The 21,670-nt window shown below is 36.1% G+C and overlaps 2 protein-coding genes across 7 annotated transcripts in view; one reads left to right on the forward strand and one right to left on the reverse strand.

Moving 5' to 3' along the window:
* Positions 1-2,803: 2,803 nt before the first annotated feature.
* LOC115438651 (transcription factor 7-like) lies at positions 2,804-8,869 on the reverse strand. The gene is made up of 8 exons (XM_030162412.1): positions 8,720-8,869; positions 8,054-8,105; positions 7,886-7,962; positions 6,282-6,442; positions 4,168-4,297; positions 3,123-3,230; positions 2,999-3,048; positions 2,804-2,881 (listed from the first exon to the last, which is right to left on the reverse strand). Exons 1-8 carry the CDS (start codon positions 8,741-8,743, stop codon positions 2,860-2,862), a joined length of 624 nt encoding a protein of 207 aa, XP_030018272.1. The 5' UTR covers positions 8,744-8,869; the 3' UTR covers positions 2,804-2,859.
* Positions 8,870-10,461: 1,592 nt separating this feature from the next.
* LOC115438607 (uncharacterized) overlaps positions 10,462-21,670 on the forward strand; it is a 41,476-nt gene continuing 30,267 nt past the window's right edge. For all 6 annotated transcript variants that reach the window (XM_030162324.1, XM_030162328.1, XM_030162329.1 and 3 more), the window contains exons 1-8: positions 10,462-10,779; positions 12,936-13,025; positions 13,361-13,468; positions 15,886-16,011; positions 16,609-16,723; positions 18,207-18,328; positions 18,411-18,640; positions 21,453-21,520. In XM_030162324.1, coding sequence (XP_030018184.1) covers positions 10,524-10,779; positions 12,936-13,025; positions 13,361-13,468; positions 15,886-16,011; positions 16,609-16,723; positions 18,207-18,328; positions 18,411-18,640; positions 21,453-21,520 — 1,115 coding nt within the window. In that variant the 5' untranslated portion in view covers positions 10,462-10,523. The remainder of the gene's footprint in view (positions 10,780-12,935; positions 13,026-13,360; positions 13,469-15,885; positions 16,012-16,608; positions 16,724-18,206; positions 18,329-18,410; positions 18,641-21,452; positions 21,521-21,670) is intronic.

Genomic DNA, 21,670 nt, shown 5'->3' on the forward strand with positions numbered 1-21,670 from the left:
TGGTAATAAAATGTCCCATTTGTATGCCTTTTATTTCTTTAATTTTATTACTCTTAATATTAATTATTATTTGCTGTTGCTATACGTTGTACTTCTTATCTCACCAGCTGATAGGCCATGAGATATTGTGAAGGTGTTTTTTTTCATTAGGAATTTCTTCAAACATCTTCTCCGACTAAACTACTGGTTGGATTCATTTCCAACTTTATATGCCTGTTCCTTGGGACGATGTCCACAAAGTTTGTCCACAGTATTAAGATACTTGGATTTTTCAATTTTTGATGAATTTTTCCAAATATGTAAAATGTGCCTTTACTTAGAATGGTCCATATATATTGATGACTCATAACATGGAAATGGATAAAGATGTCAATATAGTTACTATTGAGCACAGATAGGAAGTCATATATGGACTTTCATTTGAGTCCATGACCTTTGACCTTGAGTGACCTTGAAGGGCTAAACTCAAGGTCACCAATGTCTACATTTCAAGAATCTTCTGTGAAACTCCTTGTCAGATTCATAATTTTAAATGTAGCTTCCTTGGGACGATGCCAACAAAGTTTGTTCAGTTTTGAGAATTTTTTATTTTTGAATTTTTGGCAAATCTTTAAAATGCTAAAAAAAAAAAAAAAAGTTCCTTTACTTATACTGGTCCAAATTTTGATGGTTTATAACAGGGGTATTCAAATCTGGTCTTCGAGGGCTGGTGTCCTGCATGTTTTAGATAGTTCCCTCCTCCAGGCTTCGTTATCAGGCTTCTGCAGAGCTGGACGATGAGCTGATCATTAATTGAACCAGGTGTGGCTGGAAGACAGAAATATCTGAAACATGCAGGATACCGGCCCATGAGGACCAGAGATGCCCACCCCTGATCTAGTTCCAATTGATCACTGATAGAAGACAGATATGGACTTTGATTGAAATAGTTGAGTTCTCCTCCAGCCTACAACCTCACAAATTCAACTGGTATTGATAATCGATAGAACATGACGCTGACATACAGGGACACTGGTCCTATTTGAATATATTCATATCAGCCTGTAATGGATTCAACATCACATGGAGCCTCATCTTCAGCCTGTGTGCCCTTCAGTCTGTCTGGTGGGTGTCTCCTGTTCCTCTGGGTCTATGACCAATGCACAGATAAAAGACACAGTGTGCAAATGATAGGATATTTCTGCAGTTATGTTTCAGTAATTCAGCAGTAGTCCTAACCTCAGCTTCATGACATCATTCACATTACAAACTGTTGTTCTGTGCGTGTCAAGGTTATAATAGTTTAGGATTTTTCATTATAGTTTAGTTTTATTTAGTTTGGACTTTTTTTCTCTAATTCAGTTATTTTTAATTTGTTTTTAGAGCAGGTTTTTATTAGTTTTTGTTATTTTTTAAATGCTTGGTTTTAGTTTTTTCGTATCTTTTCTCTTCTTCACCGTCGAATTCAAATAAATCCCAGACAGGACTCTGCTGCTTTCTCCCAACTTTAGTCTCCATATTTCCAGGTAGAATGGGGACCAGAAGACGACTGTAAACCACACGTGACGAGAAGTGACGAATCGTTAAATATCATATGGTGCCAGCAGTTAAAATTGCTTGAGGGAAATAAATCAATTTTGTATCAATCTGGCATTAACAAAGATGAAAACTAAAGGAATTTTATCCATATTTTTTATACATTTTAGCTAGTTTTGTAAACACACAATACAGTTTCAGTTAGTTATCATTTTTTTTCTTTTAATTATAGTTTTTATTTATTTCAGTTAAGGAAAATGTTTTTTCAATTCTAGTTTTCATCATTTTGTTAGTTTTCGATAGCGATCAGAACCTTGCTGCGTGTGCTGAAATATTACCTCTACTCTCAATAACTAATGGAAGACAGAATAATAAGGTGTTTTCTGCATTTATAAGTAATTGTTAGAAAAAAACCCAAAAACAACACATCATGAGATTATGATGCAAAGGAGAAGTCTGCTGATTTTTGCTACTGCCAAAAAATCTAAAACCAGCAACAAATTTGTGATAGATCTGAAGTCCTGCTGTGTATTGAATGGCTTCACTGCTGCTGATTGTAAGAACTGAATAGAAAACCATTTGATTTATCTTCATCGGAGTCAATCTGCACTAGGCTCTGAAAAGACCAAATGTAATATTTTTCCTAAAAGTCACTTGAGGACAGTCAAGCTTTCAAATGTTTTATTGATTTTATTTCTGGGTTCCACACATGTTCATTGACAAAACGTCAGACTGTGACATAACATCTGCCATATTTAATCAAAGGAACATCAATTATTTTCAATTTGACTCTTTCATGCATGACGTCCACATAGTTTAAGTTCACTTTCCAAAGGGTTCTAAAGGCAATATTCTCCAAACCACATGGGGGCAGTCTCTATAGACCCTAAGCAATACAATGAAAAAAAAAGGATCATCTTAGTTTTAGAATTTGGACTGCTCCAAAGTTAACCTCCTCAGACCCAGCTATGGGTTTTATGGGAGTTTCACAGCTTTATACAAAAAACAAAGCAAAAAAAACAACTAAAAAATTGTCCACAGTAAAGGACATTCCATTTTTTTTAAAGCATCTGAAAAAACTGTTGCATCATGCTTCCAATATAGGCAATAATTTCACTTAAAAAAGCCAAAACTTGTACTTTCCTGGGTCTAGGGAGGTTAAACCTCTTCTTATTAAAACTATATTTAAAAAAAATTCAAAATGCATTTCAACCTTAATTTTGAGTAATAAAATCCATCAAAAAAAACAAAATCTAGATACCTTTTTCATTCTTCATGCATGAAAGGGTTAAGTCAGATTTTGATCTCCAGACTACAAATTAATCATGTCTTATTTCTTCAGACTTATCCAACGGTCAGAGTCCAGCTACAGGAAAAAAAAAAAAAATTAAAAACAGGTTACTTCAGTTAAAGATAAATAAAACAACATTGAATCGTTCATATTAAAAATACAGGGGAAGGTTTTTCCTCCTTTCACACTGACCTGGGACAGTCTACTGATACCTGGTGGCTCCGCTTCCTCTTCCTTTTACCCTGAAAACAGAAGAAACTTTAATGTTTTCTGTGTCAGACCAGATATACAGAAGATAAACCAGATAAATACGTACATAGTTGTCTTTGGCCGACCATCCGGGGTACAGCTGCATGTGGAGCAGCCTCTCCTTCTGGGCCAGATCATAATATTTGGACTGTTCAGAGCGAGACAGAGCATGCCACTGCAAGGAAAAAAGACAGTAAAAATCAAGACTTAAACCATTTACAAATAGATGAAGCATTCTTGATCTACTGACATTATATGGATAAAAGTACTGGGACATGTTGAATTCAGGTGTTTCTTTTCTAACAGGGGTCTGGGATAAAAAACAATAATGACATTATATAGTTTTATATTGGGATAAATATCATTGCATTGGTTAGTTTGGTTTAAATTATCTTTGCTTCCAAAATGCCATTTTCTGTTTGTTTGTTTTTTATCCATGACTATAATTTTAAATGCTCTACCTCTAAATTTCGAGAATATTTTTTGTGCTCGGACTGTAAATAAAAATTTTCTACCACAACTAACCATCTATTTTCTTCTTATCTCACTGAGGAGGAAAAATTCCCCATTAACTTTAAAGAAATATTGATGTTTAGAAACTATATGGACAAAAATATTGGGACACATCATGTCTACAGCTGTAAGATGTCCTGTTCATGATGATTTGACATAAAAACATCAATATTTTCTTGAAGTTTAATGTTAGATTTTTTTTTTTCTCAGTGAGATCTGAAGAAAGTAGATGGTTAATTGTGGTAGACGATTATTATTTACAGTCAGAGCATAAAAAATATTTTAGAAATTTAGAGGTAGAACATTTAAAATCATAGTCTAAGATTAAAAAAACAAAACAAAAAATCATTGTAGAGAGAAATTAAGTAGAAACCATTTCTGAGGCATTTTGGAAGCAAACAGAACAAATTAAACCAAACTAACCAATGCAATGGTATTTATCCCAATATAAAACTATATTATGACATTAGTCATTATTGTTTGTATCCCAGATCCCTGTTAGAAAAGAAACACCTGAATTCAACGTGTCCACATACTTTTGTCCATATAGCGTATGTTTTTTTGTTGGGTTTTTTTTATGTGCAGATCTTTGCTCTGACCCTGCGTCCCAGGATTCGGTTGATGGCTGCACTCTCTCGCTCTCGGCCTTCCTGCAGCACTTTGTGTCTCATCTCCTTCATGTAGAGCATGAATGCATTCAGGGGCTTCTTCACCTGCACCGTCGACCGACTGCTCAGGATGAAACTCTGAATTAGTGTTCAAGTACAGGGAGGAGCAGAGCTGGAGTTACAATATTGTAATACCGGTTATAGCAGGGGTGTCAAACTCATTTCAGGTCAGGGGCCACATACAGCCTAAAATTTTATATGGTGGGGCGGACCAGGAATATAATATAAATAATAGGATAACAACTTATGAATAATGTCAACTCCAAAGTTTTTTCTATGTTTTTGAGTGAAAAAAGTCAAATTCCGTAATGAAAATGTTTACATCTACAAACAGTACTTGAACATAACATGATCAAATATGAACAACCTGCAAATTCTTTAAAAAAAAATAAGTGCAATTTCAACAATATTATGCCTTAGTTTATAATTTATACATGTGCATTATAATTTGCAGATCACAAAGGATGCAGTAACAGGCAGAATATTGGTAAAATTAGAGTACTGTTAAGACATTTCAGGTTGTTCCCATTTTTTTGTAAAAGGCTAGTCTGTAAATATAAATATTTCTGTGTAATTTTAATTTTTTTAAAAACTGAAACAGAAAAAATTGCAGTTTTCTTTATTTATAGGTTATTATGATAGTATTTTACTAGTCTGACCCATTTTAGATTGAATTTACCTTAAATTATTTTAATATCCTTGATTTTTAATATCTTTAGTGTAATTTCAGTGTAACTTTTGCACAAGGGGCTGGATTGGACCCTTTGGGGGGCTGGTTTTGGTCCCCGGGCCGCATGTTTGACACCTGTGGGTTATAGGAATAGATGCAGTAGTAACTGTACCAGTGAAAGGAACTATAAACTGAACAGTCATAACATTCAGACCACGGACAGGAGAAGTGGTAATAATACTGATAATTCCATTACTGGGTTGGATCCATTAGGCAGAAAGTGAACATTTAGTCGTCAAAGCTGATGTTTTGGAAGCAACAAAATAAACAGCAGAAAGAACTCAGTGACTTTGACCAGGTCCATATTGGAACGGTGAAGACTGGGTCAGAACATGTCCACAGCTGCAGGTTTTATTGGTGTTCCTGGTCTGCAGAGGTTAGCACCAACTAAACATGGACTAAGCAAGGACGTCCCAGCCTCAGGACCACTGAGCATCTGTGGGAGGTGTTGGACAAATGAATCCAATAATCCAATCCATGGACACAGATTATTTTTGCTAGATTTTAGCTAACTTTTGTTCATTTTATTTACGATTGTGTTCTTTTTTTTTTTTTTCATTTTATTCAGCACGTTGATGATTTAGTGTATTTTGTTGACTGAAATGTTCTTTTTTATTAATTTGTTGTATATTTTCATCAGTTTTTGTTCATTTTTTGTTAATTTTTGTCCAATTTGTTCATTATGTTGACTATTGAGTTCATTTTGGAAACTACTGTATTCTTTTGCATTCATTTTTAACTATTTTGATCGTTAGTTTGGTCATTATTTTTTATTCATTTTTGTTCGTTTTGTAGATAATAGAAATAATATATTCCAGAGGTTTTTATCTGCCCTTCTATTCAGACCTACAGGTGTTACACCCAGTTTTGGCACTGTGAGATTTTGTGGGATGTTCATTTTAAAAACCTCCTTTAGGGCATTGAAAACCTCGACACATCCCATTTTAATGAGATAATTAAAATTAATACCACTTTACCTGGCAGTGGTCAGAGTGTTACGACTGATGGGTTTATAGTACTATAAGTAATGGCAGCTGAGTGCAAAATATTAAACCTGGTATAAAAGTGCAGGACTAGTGTTAATGCACTTGCTTTTTCAATTTTACACCTATTCTTTAAGAGCTATTAATTTAATAACTTTAGTTTCTATTGACCTACACATTTGTAGCATAAACAAACTAATATGACCTTACATACATTTATGTAATAGTATCAGTTATAATAAACCCTAAAAGTTGTACATACACAGTAAGGACGTTGCTGTTCATAATCAGTGAATGTGGTGTTTTACTGATTCATTACTTTCATCTCTTACCTCCCTCCGTTGCTATGGTAACAGGGGTGTGTCCCAGAGTGGGCGTCGGCCTGCAGGACAACAGACTCCTCCATTGGCTGACTGACAGATGAGGAAGAGGAGGATGGAGGGAAGTGTCTGTCACTGTAGAGGAGGAGGGGGACGAGAGGATGGACGGACGACTGCAGACAGATGGAAGAAAGAGTTTTATGAACGCTGACATTCAGACGCTGTCAGGTAAAGTACGAATAATACTGATTCTGTTTCTACACCTCCACCTGGTACTTATGAGTGGGTTGGATTTATTAGGCAGCGAGTGAACATTTAGTCCTTGAAGATGAAACTGGGCAGTGTAAGAGTCTTTAACAAAGACAGATTATAATGATGACAACTGGGTCAGAGCATCTCCAAAACTTCTTATTGGGTCTTCCTGGTCTGCAGGACGACCTGGTCTCAATCAAACAAACAAATCCAACCCTTGGAGGATCTGAATGCATCTTACAGGACTGTAGGACCTGCTGCTGTCATGGAGGTGCAAGATACCACAGTGAATACAGAGGTGGGAGATGGTCTGGAAGAATAACAGGGACCCACAAAGACTGCACCAGGATTAGATTAGATTAGATTAGATTAGATTAGATTAGATTAGATTAGATTAGATTAGACTGGACTGGACTGGATTACATTACATTACATTACATCAGACTAGATTAGATTAGATTAGATTAGATTAGATTAGATTAGATTAGATTAGATTAGATTAGATTAGATTAGATTAGACTGGACTGGATTGGATTAGATTAAACTAGATTAGATTAGATTAGATTAGATTAGATTAGATTAGATTAGATTAGATTAGATTAGATTAGATTAGAATAAAATAGACTAGTCTAATCTAGTCTAGACTGGATTATATTAGAACAAAATAGACTAGTCTAGTCTAGTCTCGTCTACACTGGATTGGATTGGATTGGATTGGATTAGTTTAGAATAGAATAGAATAGAATAGAATAGGTTAGACTAGGCTAGACTAGACTAGATTAGACTAGATTAGATCAGATCAGATTAAATTAGACTAGATTAGATTAGATTAGATTAGATTAGATTAGATTAGGAAATTAAGGTTCCAGTAGCGGCACTATTTTACGAGAAAATAGTAATAATGAATATAAAAACAGTAGTGGAAAAAAACAGGCAATTGCACATTGGAAAGTACTAGCAAAAATAATTTAAACATTTTTTAAAAAGTATTTATAAAATAATAAAAGAAACACCTGAATTCAACGTGTCCACGTACTTTTGTCCATTTGTGTATGAGTTAGGCATTTATGGTATGAGGACAACGATATGAAGGAAGATGTAAAAAAAATAAAACTAATAATAATATTACAATTGCATGCCCACTGTCTCTGTGTAAATGGCAGTAAAATAACAGTAAATGTAGTAACAGTGGGTGTTATAGTAGTGAACAGTAATAGAAGGAGACAGTGGTTTAAGCCTCTGAGCTATTTCCAACCACATACACACCGAGAGGCTCCGACAGGCGGGTTACATTTAACACTGATAGTGTTGGAAAGGAAACATCTTGTCTTAAAGGGTTTTTTACTGCACACACACACACACACCATATTGTTTCGTCCCCCGTTGGCCAGATCGAGATACTGCTGCTGAGGAGAGCACCACTCAAACATCTGAGCTTTCCCTGAAACACCAGAGTATCCATGTAAATACAGCGTATAAGGATGGAGACATTTACAGTTATATCTTTGTATATTTGTGTTTGTGTGACTCACCGTAACTCAGCTCTACAGGGTTCTGGATCTGTTCACCCATCAGTCCAATATCCTGAAACACAACCAACAATTAACCAATTTATACTGAGGATGATCAATTAAAGCCAATTCATAAAACTAATAATAGAAGACAAAGAAAATGTCCTGTAATTGTAAGATCTTTTTTTATCCCGAAACAAACAAACAAACAAACAAATAAATAAAAGGAAATGCCTTTAAAAATAGGAACATAATAATAATAATAATAATAATAATAATAATAATAATAATAATAATAGTAAATTCCCATGCATACAATAAAGGTCATGTCAAATGGAGATCAGTTGAAAACATTAAAAAAAAAAAAGTTTTTAAATATTTAAAAAAAAACCTCAGTGTATCATTCATTTTTAATTTGTCTTTTATTGAAAATTGTTCATTGATGTTTTAATCTATCCACTGGCTGTTTACTAATAAATAGAACATATAAAATGATAAACTGATATTTCATTTTAACTGATACATAGTCAGACAAACAATAACTCAATTCATTAACATACAAAATTATAAGAAAGACAATGTTTGAAAAAGATAAAAGATAATTTTGCATAAATGGGTTTGTGTAAAAACTGAAGTTTTTCACCAAGAATAGAACATATAAGATATATGACATATGAATGTACATACCGCACTACTGGGCAGCTGCTTCATCTTGACAAATAAAATAAAAAGAAAAACTTTTGCTGGACAGAAAAAATAAAACTGGATGAATAGTGTCTTAATCAATTATCAATAATTTATTAAAGTGAGGAGATAAAGAAGAGCCGGCTGTCAGAGCATCAGACTGAACTACATTACATCTTTGCTCCCTCTTCTTGTCCTTTTTGTAGTGTGACCTTTGACCCCCGTAGCCCCCCTCTCTTCTTCTTTTGCCCCCAGGTTTGTTTTTGTGGTGTCAGAGGTTACTTTATCCCTGTGGATCTGAAACACAGCTGTCAGAAGGGTTTACAGCCGATGCGCTCACTCTGACGCCAACACACACTCAATTTTATGTCCAGTTACAGTCAAAAAACCCTCACATTTAATAATCACAATCACTGAGTTGAGAATCTTCACAGCAAAATATTGTACTTTCTGTATAAGTTGGGATATCTGTGAAAATCAGTTCAGCTCAGAGTAAAATCAAAGGTTAAAAAGGGTTCAATTCAAAGGAAAACTGAAGAAAAAGTGACATTTTCAGAAAAGATATAAGTAACTGAAGATAAAATCAAGTGTCTCCATCCACTGTCATTTATGAAACACCATGGGTTTTACTGGTGAATCAATGTTGTAGAAGATGACAGTGTTTCCATGGTAACTACAGAGCCTCTGAATATCCAGATGGGTCATCTGTGATGAACATGAAAAGATGACAAACTATATTTTACACCAGTTATTTACATGCATTGATAGGATTGGTGGTTTCAGACGTATAAACCCATAAAGACCCAGTGGTAGTTTCTGTGGCTGCTCCTAAATGAATTCCTTTTTTTAATTTAACCTATCATAAGCGATTTATCACCATTTATCTGATGTAATTTTGCATTTTTCAGTGAAAACTAGGTATTTTCCTGTATTTAATTTACTGATCATAGATGTTCATAAAAGCTCAGATTAAAGTTGAGGGTTATTATATCAGAAACAACTAGACTAGATTAGATTACATTAGACTAGATTAGATTACATTAGATTACATTAGACTAGATTAGATTACATTACATTAGATTTTTAGGTTATCTAAAAACAAAAACAAAACAAAAAACAAACTGTAACTACTCAGATTGTGATCAGTAATGTCTATCTATCTATCTATCTATCTATCTATCTATCTATCTATCTATCTATCTATCTATCTATCTATCTATCTATCTATCTATCTATCTATCTATCTATCTATCTATCTATCTATCTATCTATCTACTTTTGCAGCAGATATATCAATAACAACATAAAATGTCTCCAACCTTATTCTGTTAATTCACTTTACTTGTTATTTTATTTGTTTTTGTTCCTTCTGCTGTCTATTTTGTTATTTTTACTTCCATTTTGTTCAGTTTGTGGCTTATTTTGTTCACGTTACTTGATCCCTTTGGCCATTTATGTTCATTATGTTGCTTATTTTATTCTTTTTTTTTTTTTTTTTTTACTTCATTTTGATCGATTTTTTTTCTTTTTTCATATTGTTTATTATTTTGTATTTTTTAAAATTCATATTTGTTGATTTTATTCCTTATCTAATATAAAACAACTGTCTACAACCACTGTCATTTATCCAACTCCATGGGTTTTGCTGGGGCAGTCGTTGCAGTACTCACTCCGGACACAGGGTGGCAGTGCAGCCGCATCAAGACAAAGAGGACAAACCGGAAATACTCTAACGGCCCCTTGTTTCTTTTTTTCTCTGCAGCTATAAACAACAGCTGAAGGTAGGTAGCTCGGTAGACTTTTAAATATGTTTTGGTTGGAAAGTGAGGGCGGCCCGGGCCCCGTTGCAACGGAGAGCCGGTCCAAAGCGGACGTCCTGAGGGGAGTAGTCACCGACAGGCTGAGCACCGCCGTCCGCGAGATCCTAGCGGTGGTGGAGACAACCGTGGCCGAATACGAGGAGGAGGCGGCGGGCTTCAGGCAGGAAATTGACCGGCAAAGGCAGGCGTTGAGGATCCTCCTAGAGAGTCAAGTTAAAATAGAGCCAGCAAACGTGTGTCCAGGTTAGTCCGACTACTGTTTTTTTTTATGTTAGTCACAGTCTGGACAAAACGACATTTTAATACGAACCGCGTAGATTGAGTAAATTAAACAACCGAGTTTTACCTTCAGTGTCAACATTATGAGCACACAGGAGTCACTGACTGTATTATATAACCGTTAGAGTGACAAGTTAGTTAAAAAAACATCATTTCTTTGAGTTTCTAACAGTCACGATGCCCAACATTCATCCCATTCATTAATCACGTTCCATTCCAAACAACAGTTCAATTCCTAAAACAAAGATGGCCGCCATTGGGCTTAATTCTCACCTTAAACCACAAAATTACCTGTATTTTTTCCATTAGACGTTTTATTTGACTTCCACTTCCAGCATTTGCTCTCTGCATATATGTATGCAATATGTAACCATTTTTAAAAATACAGCCAGGTGTTTAAAAAGTAACTTAACAGTCACGATACATAACAATCATCACACTCATTAATCACGTTCCATTCCAAACAACACTTCAATTCCTAAAACAAAGATGGCCGCCATTGGGCTTGACTCTCACTTTAAACCACAAAATTACCTGTATTTTTTCCAGTAAATGTTTTATTTGACTTCCACTTCCAGCATTTGCTCTCTGCATATATGTGTACAATATGTAACCATTTTTTAAAGATATAGTCAGATGTTGAAAAAGTTACTTCAAAGTTAACTACTACTCCATAGATGCCATGGATGGATGGCTTGCAGTGTAGCAGCAGCAGAACACACAATAACTAGAAAAGCACTCTGAGAGCGCAGACCTCCGCCAAAGCAGATCAGCCCCCCCATTTCAACCAAAATGTTATCATTTATTCTTTGTACCAGTATCAATATTTCCTGAAAATTTCATCCGAATCCTTCCATAACCTTTTGAGTGTCTTGCTAACAACCAGACAAACAAACCTTCCCCCCATCACCAGCAAAATGTATTCCTTTGTTCCTTGTGCCAGTATCAACATTTCTTGAAAATTTCATCCAAATTCTTCCTTAACTTTTTGAGTTATCTTGCTAACAAACAAATAAACAAACACCTCCCCAATCACCACTAAAATGTAATCATTTGTTCCTTGTGCCAGTATCAACATTTCTTGAAAATTTCATCCAAATCCTTCCATAACCTTTTGAGTTTCTTGCTAACAAACAGACAAACAAACAAAAAATCCCCCCCCCCCCCCCCCCCCCCCCCACCAAAATTTATTCCGTTGTTCCTTGTGTCAGTATCAACATTTCTTGAAAATTTCCTCCAAATCCTTCTTTAACTTTTTGAGTTATCTTGCTAACAAAATGTAATCATTTGTTCCTTGTGCCAGTATCAACATTTCTTGAAAATTTCATCAAAATCTGTTAATAACTTTTTGAGTTATCTAGCTAACAGACAAACAAACAAACAGAGGTATAAATAGAATACAAGAGTTAATAAAAGTAGAACACAAGTGCCAAGACTGTACCTAATAAATTAGAAGTATGCAGCAGTCAGGCTCCACAACAAAAACTACTCCAAATAACTCTGTGCAATAAACCTTGCAATAAGTCGTATCCCCGTTCAACCTGTAGCATGATCAACATATGCAAAACTGTAAATGGTATACATAGCTTTTTCAATTTGTCTTTATTTTTTGATTTTGCACTTCTGCTGCTCTTGTGTGCTTTTCTTATGTGCTTTTGTGCTTCGCTGCTGTAACCTGGAATTTCCCTTTGTGGGACAAATAAAGGCATAGCTTATCTAAAAGAACCTGGATAATAGCTGTAATTTGCCAAAATAAAACTGTAAGGTCCAAAACCTAGAGACAACCAAATGTGTTTTACACCATAGGAATAGTCATGTGTACACATTTACCTCATTATGTTTGGAAAACAGAAGGTAATAAGAAGAATAAATGTATTTAATGCTAAAAATTAAAAGACAACAACCCTGATGTGATCATTTGAGGCTGTCATTTCACTGTTATCTTCTCTGAAATGACGAACAATCTATTGTCAGTGAAATATGACTCCATATAACAATTTATTGGTAGAAATGGTTTCTCTTGTATAAACTGTGCATGCATGTTTACTGTTGTTTTAGCCAAGTAAGTTGAAGAATAATTTGCTTTATGTTTGCTGATTAAAAAGTTTCTGTCTGTACAGGTGAGCAGCAGCTGTGTCCTGTACGCGGTGTAAAAGAAGAAGAGGAGGCAGGAGGAGCAGAAAACCCTGAACAGGATGGACATCTGTGGAGTATGTACCTACGCCCCTCTTATGTATTGTGAATAAATTAATTCTAAGCACTGTAAAGGCAAAACAAAAAATCTTGGTGTATTGATGTGAGGCTTTCAGAGCTTTACATTTATGCCGCTATTGTTTTCTGTCAGAGAAAGTATGAAAAAACAACTATTGGCAGAGGGAAAATGACTCCACAAAGTAATTTTCAGTTAATATAACAAAGTTACAGAAATCTAATGGCTATTTTTTCTTGTGCTTATTTTTACTTATTTACTGATGTTCTTTGCTAAATAAGATGAAGGATAATTTGGTTAATGTTTCTGATTAAAAACAAGTGTCTGTATATACAGATGACCAGCAGCTGTGTCCTGTAAGTGAACGTGTACCAGTGGAGAGACTTGTAAATGCAGAGGAGGCAAGAGGAAAAGAAAACCCTGAACAGGACCAACATGTGTGGGGTATGTACTTAGATCCCTCTTTTATGTAAGTACAGTTTCATATTTCACACACAGAGAATGCTGGAAATTCCAAAATATTATTCTCCACTATCGACAAGCTGCTCAACACCCCCTCCACCCCACTACAGCCCTCCACATCCAAGTGCGAGGAGCTTGCAGTGTTCTTCAAGGACAAAATGAGTTCAATCAGACCCAGCATTAATTCCACCACATTAACAGATGCTGTCTGCAGTCCCTGTACTGTGACCATGGGAAAATTCACCTGCATAACATCAGCAGAACTCTACCGAACTGTCAGGGAATGTAACTCCTCAACCTCATGTGTCGATCCAATTCCCACTGCATTCTTTAAGAGAATATTTGACAGCGTCTCAGATCATTTACTCCAAATCATAAACAAATCTCTTCATACTGGTATCTTTCCAGATGCCTTCAAAACAGCCGTCATCAAACCCTTACTAAAGAAACCTAACCTTGACAGTAACGCTATGACCAGTTTTCGTCCTATATCTAATCTCCCGTTCATAGGCAAAGTACTGGAAAAGATAGTCTCTGCTCAAATAAATCACTATCTCAAAGAGAATAACGTCTTAGAGGAATTCCAATCAGGCTTCAGGGCTGGTCATAGCACTGAGACCGCCCTCACCAAAATAGTCAGTGACCTCAGGCTCAACTCTGATGCCAACAAGGTCTCAATCCTGGTCCTCCTTGACCTAAGTGCTGCATTTGATACAATTGATCATGACATCCTGATTAATCGGCTAGAAAAGCTTGTAGGTCTCTCTGACAGTGTACTACAGTGGTTCAAAACGTATATTAAGGGAAGACGGTACTACGTCAGGCTTGGAGATCACGTGTCAAACACACATGATACATGCTATGGGGTTCCACAAGGGAGCTGCCTGGGTCCACTACTATTCTCCTTATATATGCCACCACTTGGAGATATCATCAGAAAACATAATGTTAGCTTCCATAGCTACGCGGACGACACACAAATATACATCTCCGCAGAACCCAATGACGTGACAGCCATCCATTCCATTACAAACTGCCTCACAGCAATGAATCAATGGATGTGCAGGAACTTTCTGAAACTGAATGAGGAAAAAACTGAAATCCTGCTTGTTGGCCCAAAAGCAAAAAGGGAAATGCTGATGAGTAGGATGGGCAAACTCACTTCCTGGATCAAACCAGAAGTGACAAGTCTGGGAGTCATTATAGACTCAGACTTAAACTTTAAGTCCCACATAAAGAAAGTCACTAAAACGTCATTCTTCCACCTCAGAAACATAGCCAAAGTAATGCCGGTTATAAATCGAAAGGATGCTGAAAAACTGGTCCATGCTTTTATCTCCAGCAGACTGGACTACTGTAATGCACTCCTTACAGGTCCCCCAAAAAGCACCACAGACAGACTTCAGCTAATTCAGAACTCTGCAGCTAGGTTATTAACCAAAACCAAGAAGAGAGAGCACATTACTCCAGTGTTGGTTTCCCTGCACTGGCTACCGGTAACCTACAGAATTGATTTTAAGATACTACTCCTCACGTGTAAAGCTCTAAATGGAACTGGACCAAGTTACATTGCAAACTCACTGATCAATTATGTACAAACTAGAACACTGAGGTCATCAAACGCAGGTTTACTAGCGACTCCCAGAAATATTACAAAGAAAATGGGGGACGCAGCCTTTACTAACTATGCACCAAAGTTATGGAATACAATTCCAAAAGACATTAGAGAAGCCAGTTCACTGAATATATTTAAAACCAAATTAAAAACATTTTTATTCTCATTAGCCTTTGAAAGGAGATAAAAATGGGGTCACAATTCAGGAACCAGGAATGTGCGGTTTTTCATTTTATTTTATTGTATTTCTGTTTTTATTTTTTATTTTACTGTATTTCAAATTTCATCTTATTTCTTGCACTTCAAAAATTCTATGTATAATCAAATATTTTAATGTGCACTGCTTTTATTTTTATTTTATTGTATTTCTCTCACATTTCATCTTATTTTTTGCACTTCAAAAATTCTATGCATAATCAAATATTTTAATGTGCGCTGTTTTTATATTTATTGTTATTTTGTTGTATTTCTAATCAAATCTAAATGTATTTTAATATTGTATTTTTTTCAATCAATGTGAAGCACTTTGGGCTACAATCTCTGTATGAAAGGTGCTATACAAATAAAGTTTATTATTATTATTATTATTATTATTATTATTATTATTATTATTATATTTCCCTTTTGAATCTTGTAACAAGGTGAAAAATAACTTTAGAACAGAGATAGAATGAAAAGACTGGCATGTTTGTAAAGAAAAAAAAACAATCATTTTTAAATTAAGTTCAAGTTGATACTTTTCATTAATTTTTTTTTTTTTTAAACCAAGTTTCCATCTGCACAGGTGAACAACTGGTCAACCAACTGCATCCTGAGAGTCAAGATGTGCTGGTGAAGACACCTGGGAAAATAGCAGAAGAAGGGGGTGGAAGAGGAGGAGAAAGCCCTGAGGATGACGAACATATGTCATGTATGCAGTTAACCCCCTCCTCCCTTTCAAACATTTTTAACCCTTAGATGCTGGAGTGTCATGCTGGACCCTCCATTATTTTAAAATGCTTCAGTAAAGAATTGTCAAATTGTCTCTTTAAAGCTGCATATGACATCCGTCACCAATTTTTTCATCAAATCTGTAAAACCCGAGTCATAGCCTAAGTATCACGAATCCTTAAGTCTTTCCATGACTATGCACCTGAATCTCTTCCCTCACAGTTAACGGTTTTGAAGTGTACTTCACCATAAACAATCCATTTGTTTACAAACAGAGCCAATAAGTCACTGGGGCATTTTTCGAAATTTGTCACGACTTGCATTGTGGGAAGCGGAGCTCCTCGCAGCCGCATTTTGGCTGCAGCAGCAACAAACATAGAAACGGCATCATTGCCTCTTGTTACTGCTGCTGCGTGGCAGAATAAACAAAAGATCTATTCGGTGAATGTGTGAACTAGAAAACAAATCTACAGTGAAGTGTGGAAAATAAATTAGTTTATTTTTTTAATACAAGATTGTTGCAGCTCCTCACAGATAAAAACTTGCAGATGAATCATGTCTTGTTTCTGTCTGTTAGATGGAGAATTTGAGAATCTTGGTCTGGTGTCCTACATTGAGGATGATGATGATGATGAAGGGGAGGAGTTACCACCATTGAGATGCTCACCAAAGCAGAAGAACAAGAGGCCAAGGTGACATTAGAACCTAAATGATTCAGACACAGATATGTGGCTAATGATCAGTTCATATAAACACAGATTTCAAAGTTTGAAAAAGAAACACTATTGCCCTTTACTTGATTTCTTAAAGCCTTGAAGTTGTTATCAGTCATATGTTTATACAGTGATATCAGGATACCACACATTAGGGGTATCATGGACTATTTTCAACTATATTCACACTTAAATGGAAATAAAATGATGTTGGCGTATGTTATTGGTATTATATTGGTCTTAAAAAAGCCATTTTCAATCAACGTCTGCTTTGTAAATCAAAGCACAATGCATTCAAATGCAACTCGTTTATGTAGAAATATGTGGCGAAATGGCCCAGAAAAAAAACATTTTGTTCTTATTTTCCCTATTTTGCCCTTGTTAAAATATAGATAGATAGATAGATAGATAGATAGATAGATACACTGAACAAAAATATAAACGCACCACTTTTGTTTTTGCTCCCATTTTTCATGAGCTGAACTCAAAGATCTAAAACTTTTTCTGTGTACACACAAGGTTTATTTCTCTCAAATATTGTTCACAAATCTGTCTAAATTTGTGTTAGTGAACACTTCTTCTTTCCTGAGATAATCCATCCACCTCACAGGTGTGGCATATTAAGATGCTGATTAGACAGCATGATTTTTGCACAGGTGTGCTTTAGGCTGGCCACAATAAAAGGCCACTCCAAAATGTGCAGTTTTATCACACAGCACAATACCACAGATGTCACAAGTTTTGAGGGAATATGCAGTCGGCATGCTGACTTCAGGAATCTCCACCAGAGCTTTTGCCTGTGAATCGAATGTTCATTTCTCTACCATGAGCCATCTCCAAAGCTGTTTCAGAGAATTCATGAAGAAGACTGTGCGAGGAAAATGGTGGTCACACCAAATACTGACTGGTTTTCTGACCCCCCTGGACCACCCAATACAGTAAAAGTGCACATTTTAGAGTGGCCTTTTATTGTGGCCAGCCTAAGTCACACCTGTGCAATAATCCTGCTGTCTAATCAGCATCTTGATCTGCCACACCTGTGAGGTGGATGGATTATCTCAGCAAAGGACAAAGGAGAAGTGCTCACTAACACAGATTTAGACAAATTTATGAACAATATTTGAGAGAAATAGGCCTTTTGTGAACATAGAAAAAGTTTTAGATCTTTGAGTTCAGCTCATGAAAAATGGGAGCAAAAACAAAAGTGGTGCGTTTATATTTTTGTTCAGTGTAGATAGATAGATAGATTCATTCAGTCTTTACGCATATAATAATAATAATCCCATTCATTTCTACATCGACAGTTGCTAAGCACTGTGAAATATTTGTAATTGATTGATCTATTTTTGTTTTTACTCCATCCACATTCTAGCCCTTGAACAAACATTGTAGATAACCCTCCACAGGTAAATACTGTGTCAGGTCTGGTGTTTCTCTTCAGTTTCTGATCCTGGTCTTTCAGGCCGCTGCCTCGCTCTGGTACCAGGACGTCTCTCAGACTGAGGATGAATGACCCAAAGGAGTTCATCCAGCTCAGGCTGTGTGTCCTGCCGGACCCTCACATCACAGGGGTCTCCCACAGTAGTAGGTTCCACACAGACTTAGAATGGTGTCATCGCTGTCACGCGTTACCTCGTCTGACCGCTGTCTGTTTTTGTGATATCAGAGCTCTTGGCGTACCCAACCATGGAGGTGAGCTGTCCTGTCGGTCTGCAGCAGGAGGAATTCCTAAACCTGCTCCGGGTCACCTTCCCTCAGATCAACAACAATCCTTTCGACCTGTTCTGGACAGACAACGGCAGGAAGTTACTGCCTCTCCACGTAGAAACGCTGACAGCAGAAGAGATCCAGAGAAATCTGAATAACACCAACCAGCCTGTCTACATCCGACTCCAGGTACTGACACAGTCATTTAACATGAAGGGCTGAAACTCACCATTATTCAAAACCAATTGCATAATCTATAAAAAATTACGTTTAGTGTCTTCCAGCTCGTAACTGGGTGCTTCTATGAAACTGGGCTCATTTTGGTGCCTGGCACTTTGCTAGCTTTTTAGACCCAATAATAAAAGGTAAATGTAGACGTATGTCCCCCTAGGATGGACCTAATGATGACCTCAGATAAAAGCACAAAAATTGTACTCTTGCTCTGAGCCATCCCAAAATTAATGAATTTTTAATAAAATATTGGGACCAAAAATAGGACCAAAATTGGGACATGAAAAGCTACCTAAGTGTCAGTGCATTAGATCTGAAAACATGGCTGTAAATGGTCTTATATAGTGCTATAAATAAAGATCCTATGTTAAATGTGTTAATCCTAGTGGTTTTTCTAATCCAGGCGTGGGGTTTCATGAATTTCAGTCTCATTCCAAGTTTCACGTGTAACCCGTCGTGTCTACTTGTGTTTTAAGCAGAACCTGCCCATTTAAACACAAATAAATCGTGAGTGATTTTACACGTACTTAATGTACGTTCTGCGCTTGGGCAAGACGTCAACCTGGAAATGATGGAACATCTCTCTAGACCAAAACCCAGAGCTTGCTGTCATCAGTCATTGTTGTCAGCAGAGAGTTTTGAGTCATCAAGAAGGGTTGTTGTTGTTGTACTCATTGAACGGATGCCTAGTGATAAGAAGATACTGGTGTTGTCAGCTCTCGGACTTCTTCTTGTGTAAGAAGAAAGATGTCGCAGGTTAAAACTGAGGAGAAATTGCACTGTACTAACAATGCTAACTGTTCACTTCATGGAATGAAATAAGTCCATAGTCAACACTGACTGGCACTCATTCAGATACAATACAAGCAGTCAATAGCCTATTATAGAAGACTATAATAGTGTGAAGTACCTTGGCATAGCTGTATTCACATGTAAACTGCTCGTTTACTGATTCACTAGTCACGGGCTATCCCTCCACCAATCAGATTGGTGTAACTGAACGATGGGTAGTGGCCGATTACACATGTTGAATCGGCCGAAAAGACTGGTGATGGCATTAACGGCGGCTGATCGAACAGAGCACATTAAGCAGACTCATGCCACCAACCTTTACACGTGGATATTTGTATAAAAAAATAATTTTTAAAAATTGGTCTTACCTGAAAAATTGTTTCTCTTTTATCTCAGTAAATATTTATTTTTAAAATAGACCCAAAGTGCTTCCAAACTGGCTTCATAACATTAGTCTATATCTGGTTTGAGTTTTTAGCCCCCATGTCTGGTTTTTAGGGACCAGTTTCATAGAAACACTCAACTACATGTTTAAACAGCCTTTTCATTTAGTCTGTGATCTAAAACCATCGATGAAGTTTACTTTGAGATATCACTTGATATGGATTTTTAAATGAACAAAGCAGGTGAAAATAGACCATAAAGTCTGTCAGATTCAAGCACCGCACTTCCGATCATAATCTTAGCGAAAGCTTGGAAAATCTTTGGTTATATGGTTGAAAAGTAAAACAAGATCTAATCCTGTTATTAGGACTTAAACTGATCTACTAACTGATTAATCACTGCTGCACAGTATTTATATATGTGTATATATATATATATGAACTGATAAGATTTTGTGGCCAACAGTCCCCCCACTCCCACCCCTTGAAGAACATACAGGACACCAACCCACAGAGAGAAAAGAAAAAAACAACAACATATACATAGGTTCACCACTCTTGTAGCCATGCGGTATGCGTTATGATTTTTATAGACAAATACAAGTGGAAATTTCTTTTCTCTTTTTCTCCAACTGAAGCCTAGATTTTCTTCACTGTTTACATCAGTGTACATCATTATTGCCACTGTATACATCACTGTTGTCATAGAAACCACTGGAGTTGAGGAATAGTAGGGCTGCTGTAGAGGAGCAAAGTCATTTTTAATGGAAAATTATACCAGAATGATCTACACAAACATCAATAAATTGTAGCTAATCATGGTGTCATAGATTTGGATTACCAAGCCGGATGTTAGCTATTTGACGTTAGAGATAAACCAGTTTCAAACACAAAAACACACTCAAACTCCATGTGAGGACACAAGTACACATGAATAATAAATTATTTGACCAACAGAGTGAATAGAAATAAATAAAAAGTACCTTGCAAGGAGTCAGCGTTAATGTTAACTAAGCTAACATTAGCTACCTGTTATATTTGATTAACTACAGTAAGCAATAGGTTTTTTTTGTTGAATTAAAGAGCATATCATCAATAACTTTACAACTTTACTTTTCTGAATGTTGGATGCTCAGCAGTGGGATTTTGTTGAAGTAAAAATACTACATCTTTGCCTTTATCGACTCTATTAATGCAGGAGGAAAGAGGTTCGATTTCTGACCGCTCATCACCATTACAGTTCACAGACGTTACACAAAACAAATGCACATTTAATTTTCATTTCTTCTCTCCTGCTCCTTCTCGCCTGCAAAGACAAATATATTAACAGTTGATTTTCACAAAGCTAAATCCACCGATCTGTCCAACATTAAACTAACCTATTTTGCTGTAATCTTGTTTTTAAGTGGATTAATTGATTCTATTTTAGTAGTTGTGTCCTTTTACTCTGCTTGTCTGACAGTTTAGTTCACCTTAATCTATGTGATTTGGTCTGGTATTTTTATTCTAGATTATTTCATAATGGCAATAATGTTTAGTTGCAGCCTCATGAAGTGGTTTGAGTCTTGTTTAAAACATGTTTTTTATACTTTTAGGGTGAAGTGGAGTCCAATGTTCCTGCTGTTTCTTCACGCCCTGTAACTACTCATACAACTAAGATTAGGTAAAACCAGCCACTTATTACCTGTTCTATTAACAAATCTATAATGTTGATATTTATAACAATTACTAAAATTGGCGAATTGTTGGAAATCGCTGGGAAATTTGATCGACCTACTGAATGGGCTCCATAATCAATAATGACAGTTAATGT

This window comes from Sphaeramia orbicularis, chromosome 18 (genome assembly GCF_902148855.1).
Source record: "Sphaeramia orbicularis chromosome 18, fSphaOr1.1, whole genome shotgun sequence".
NCBI lineage: Eukaryota > Metazoa > Chordata > Actinopteri > Kurtiformes > Apogonidae > Sphaeramia > Sphaeramia orbicularis.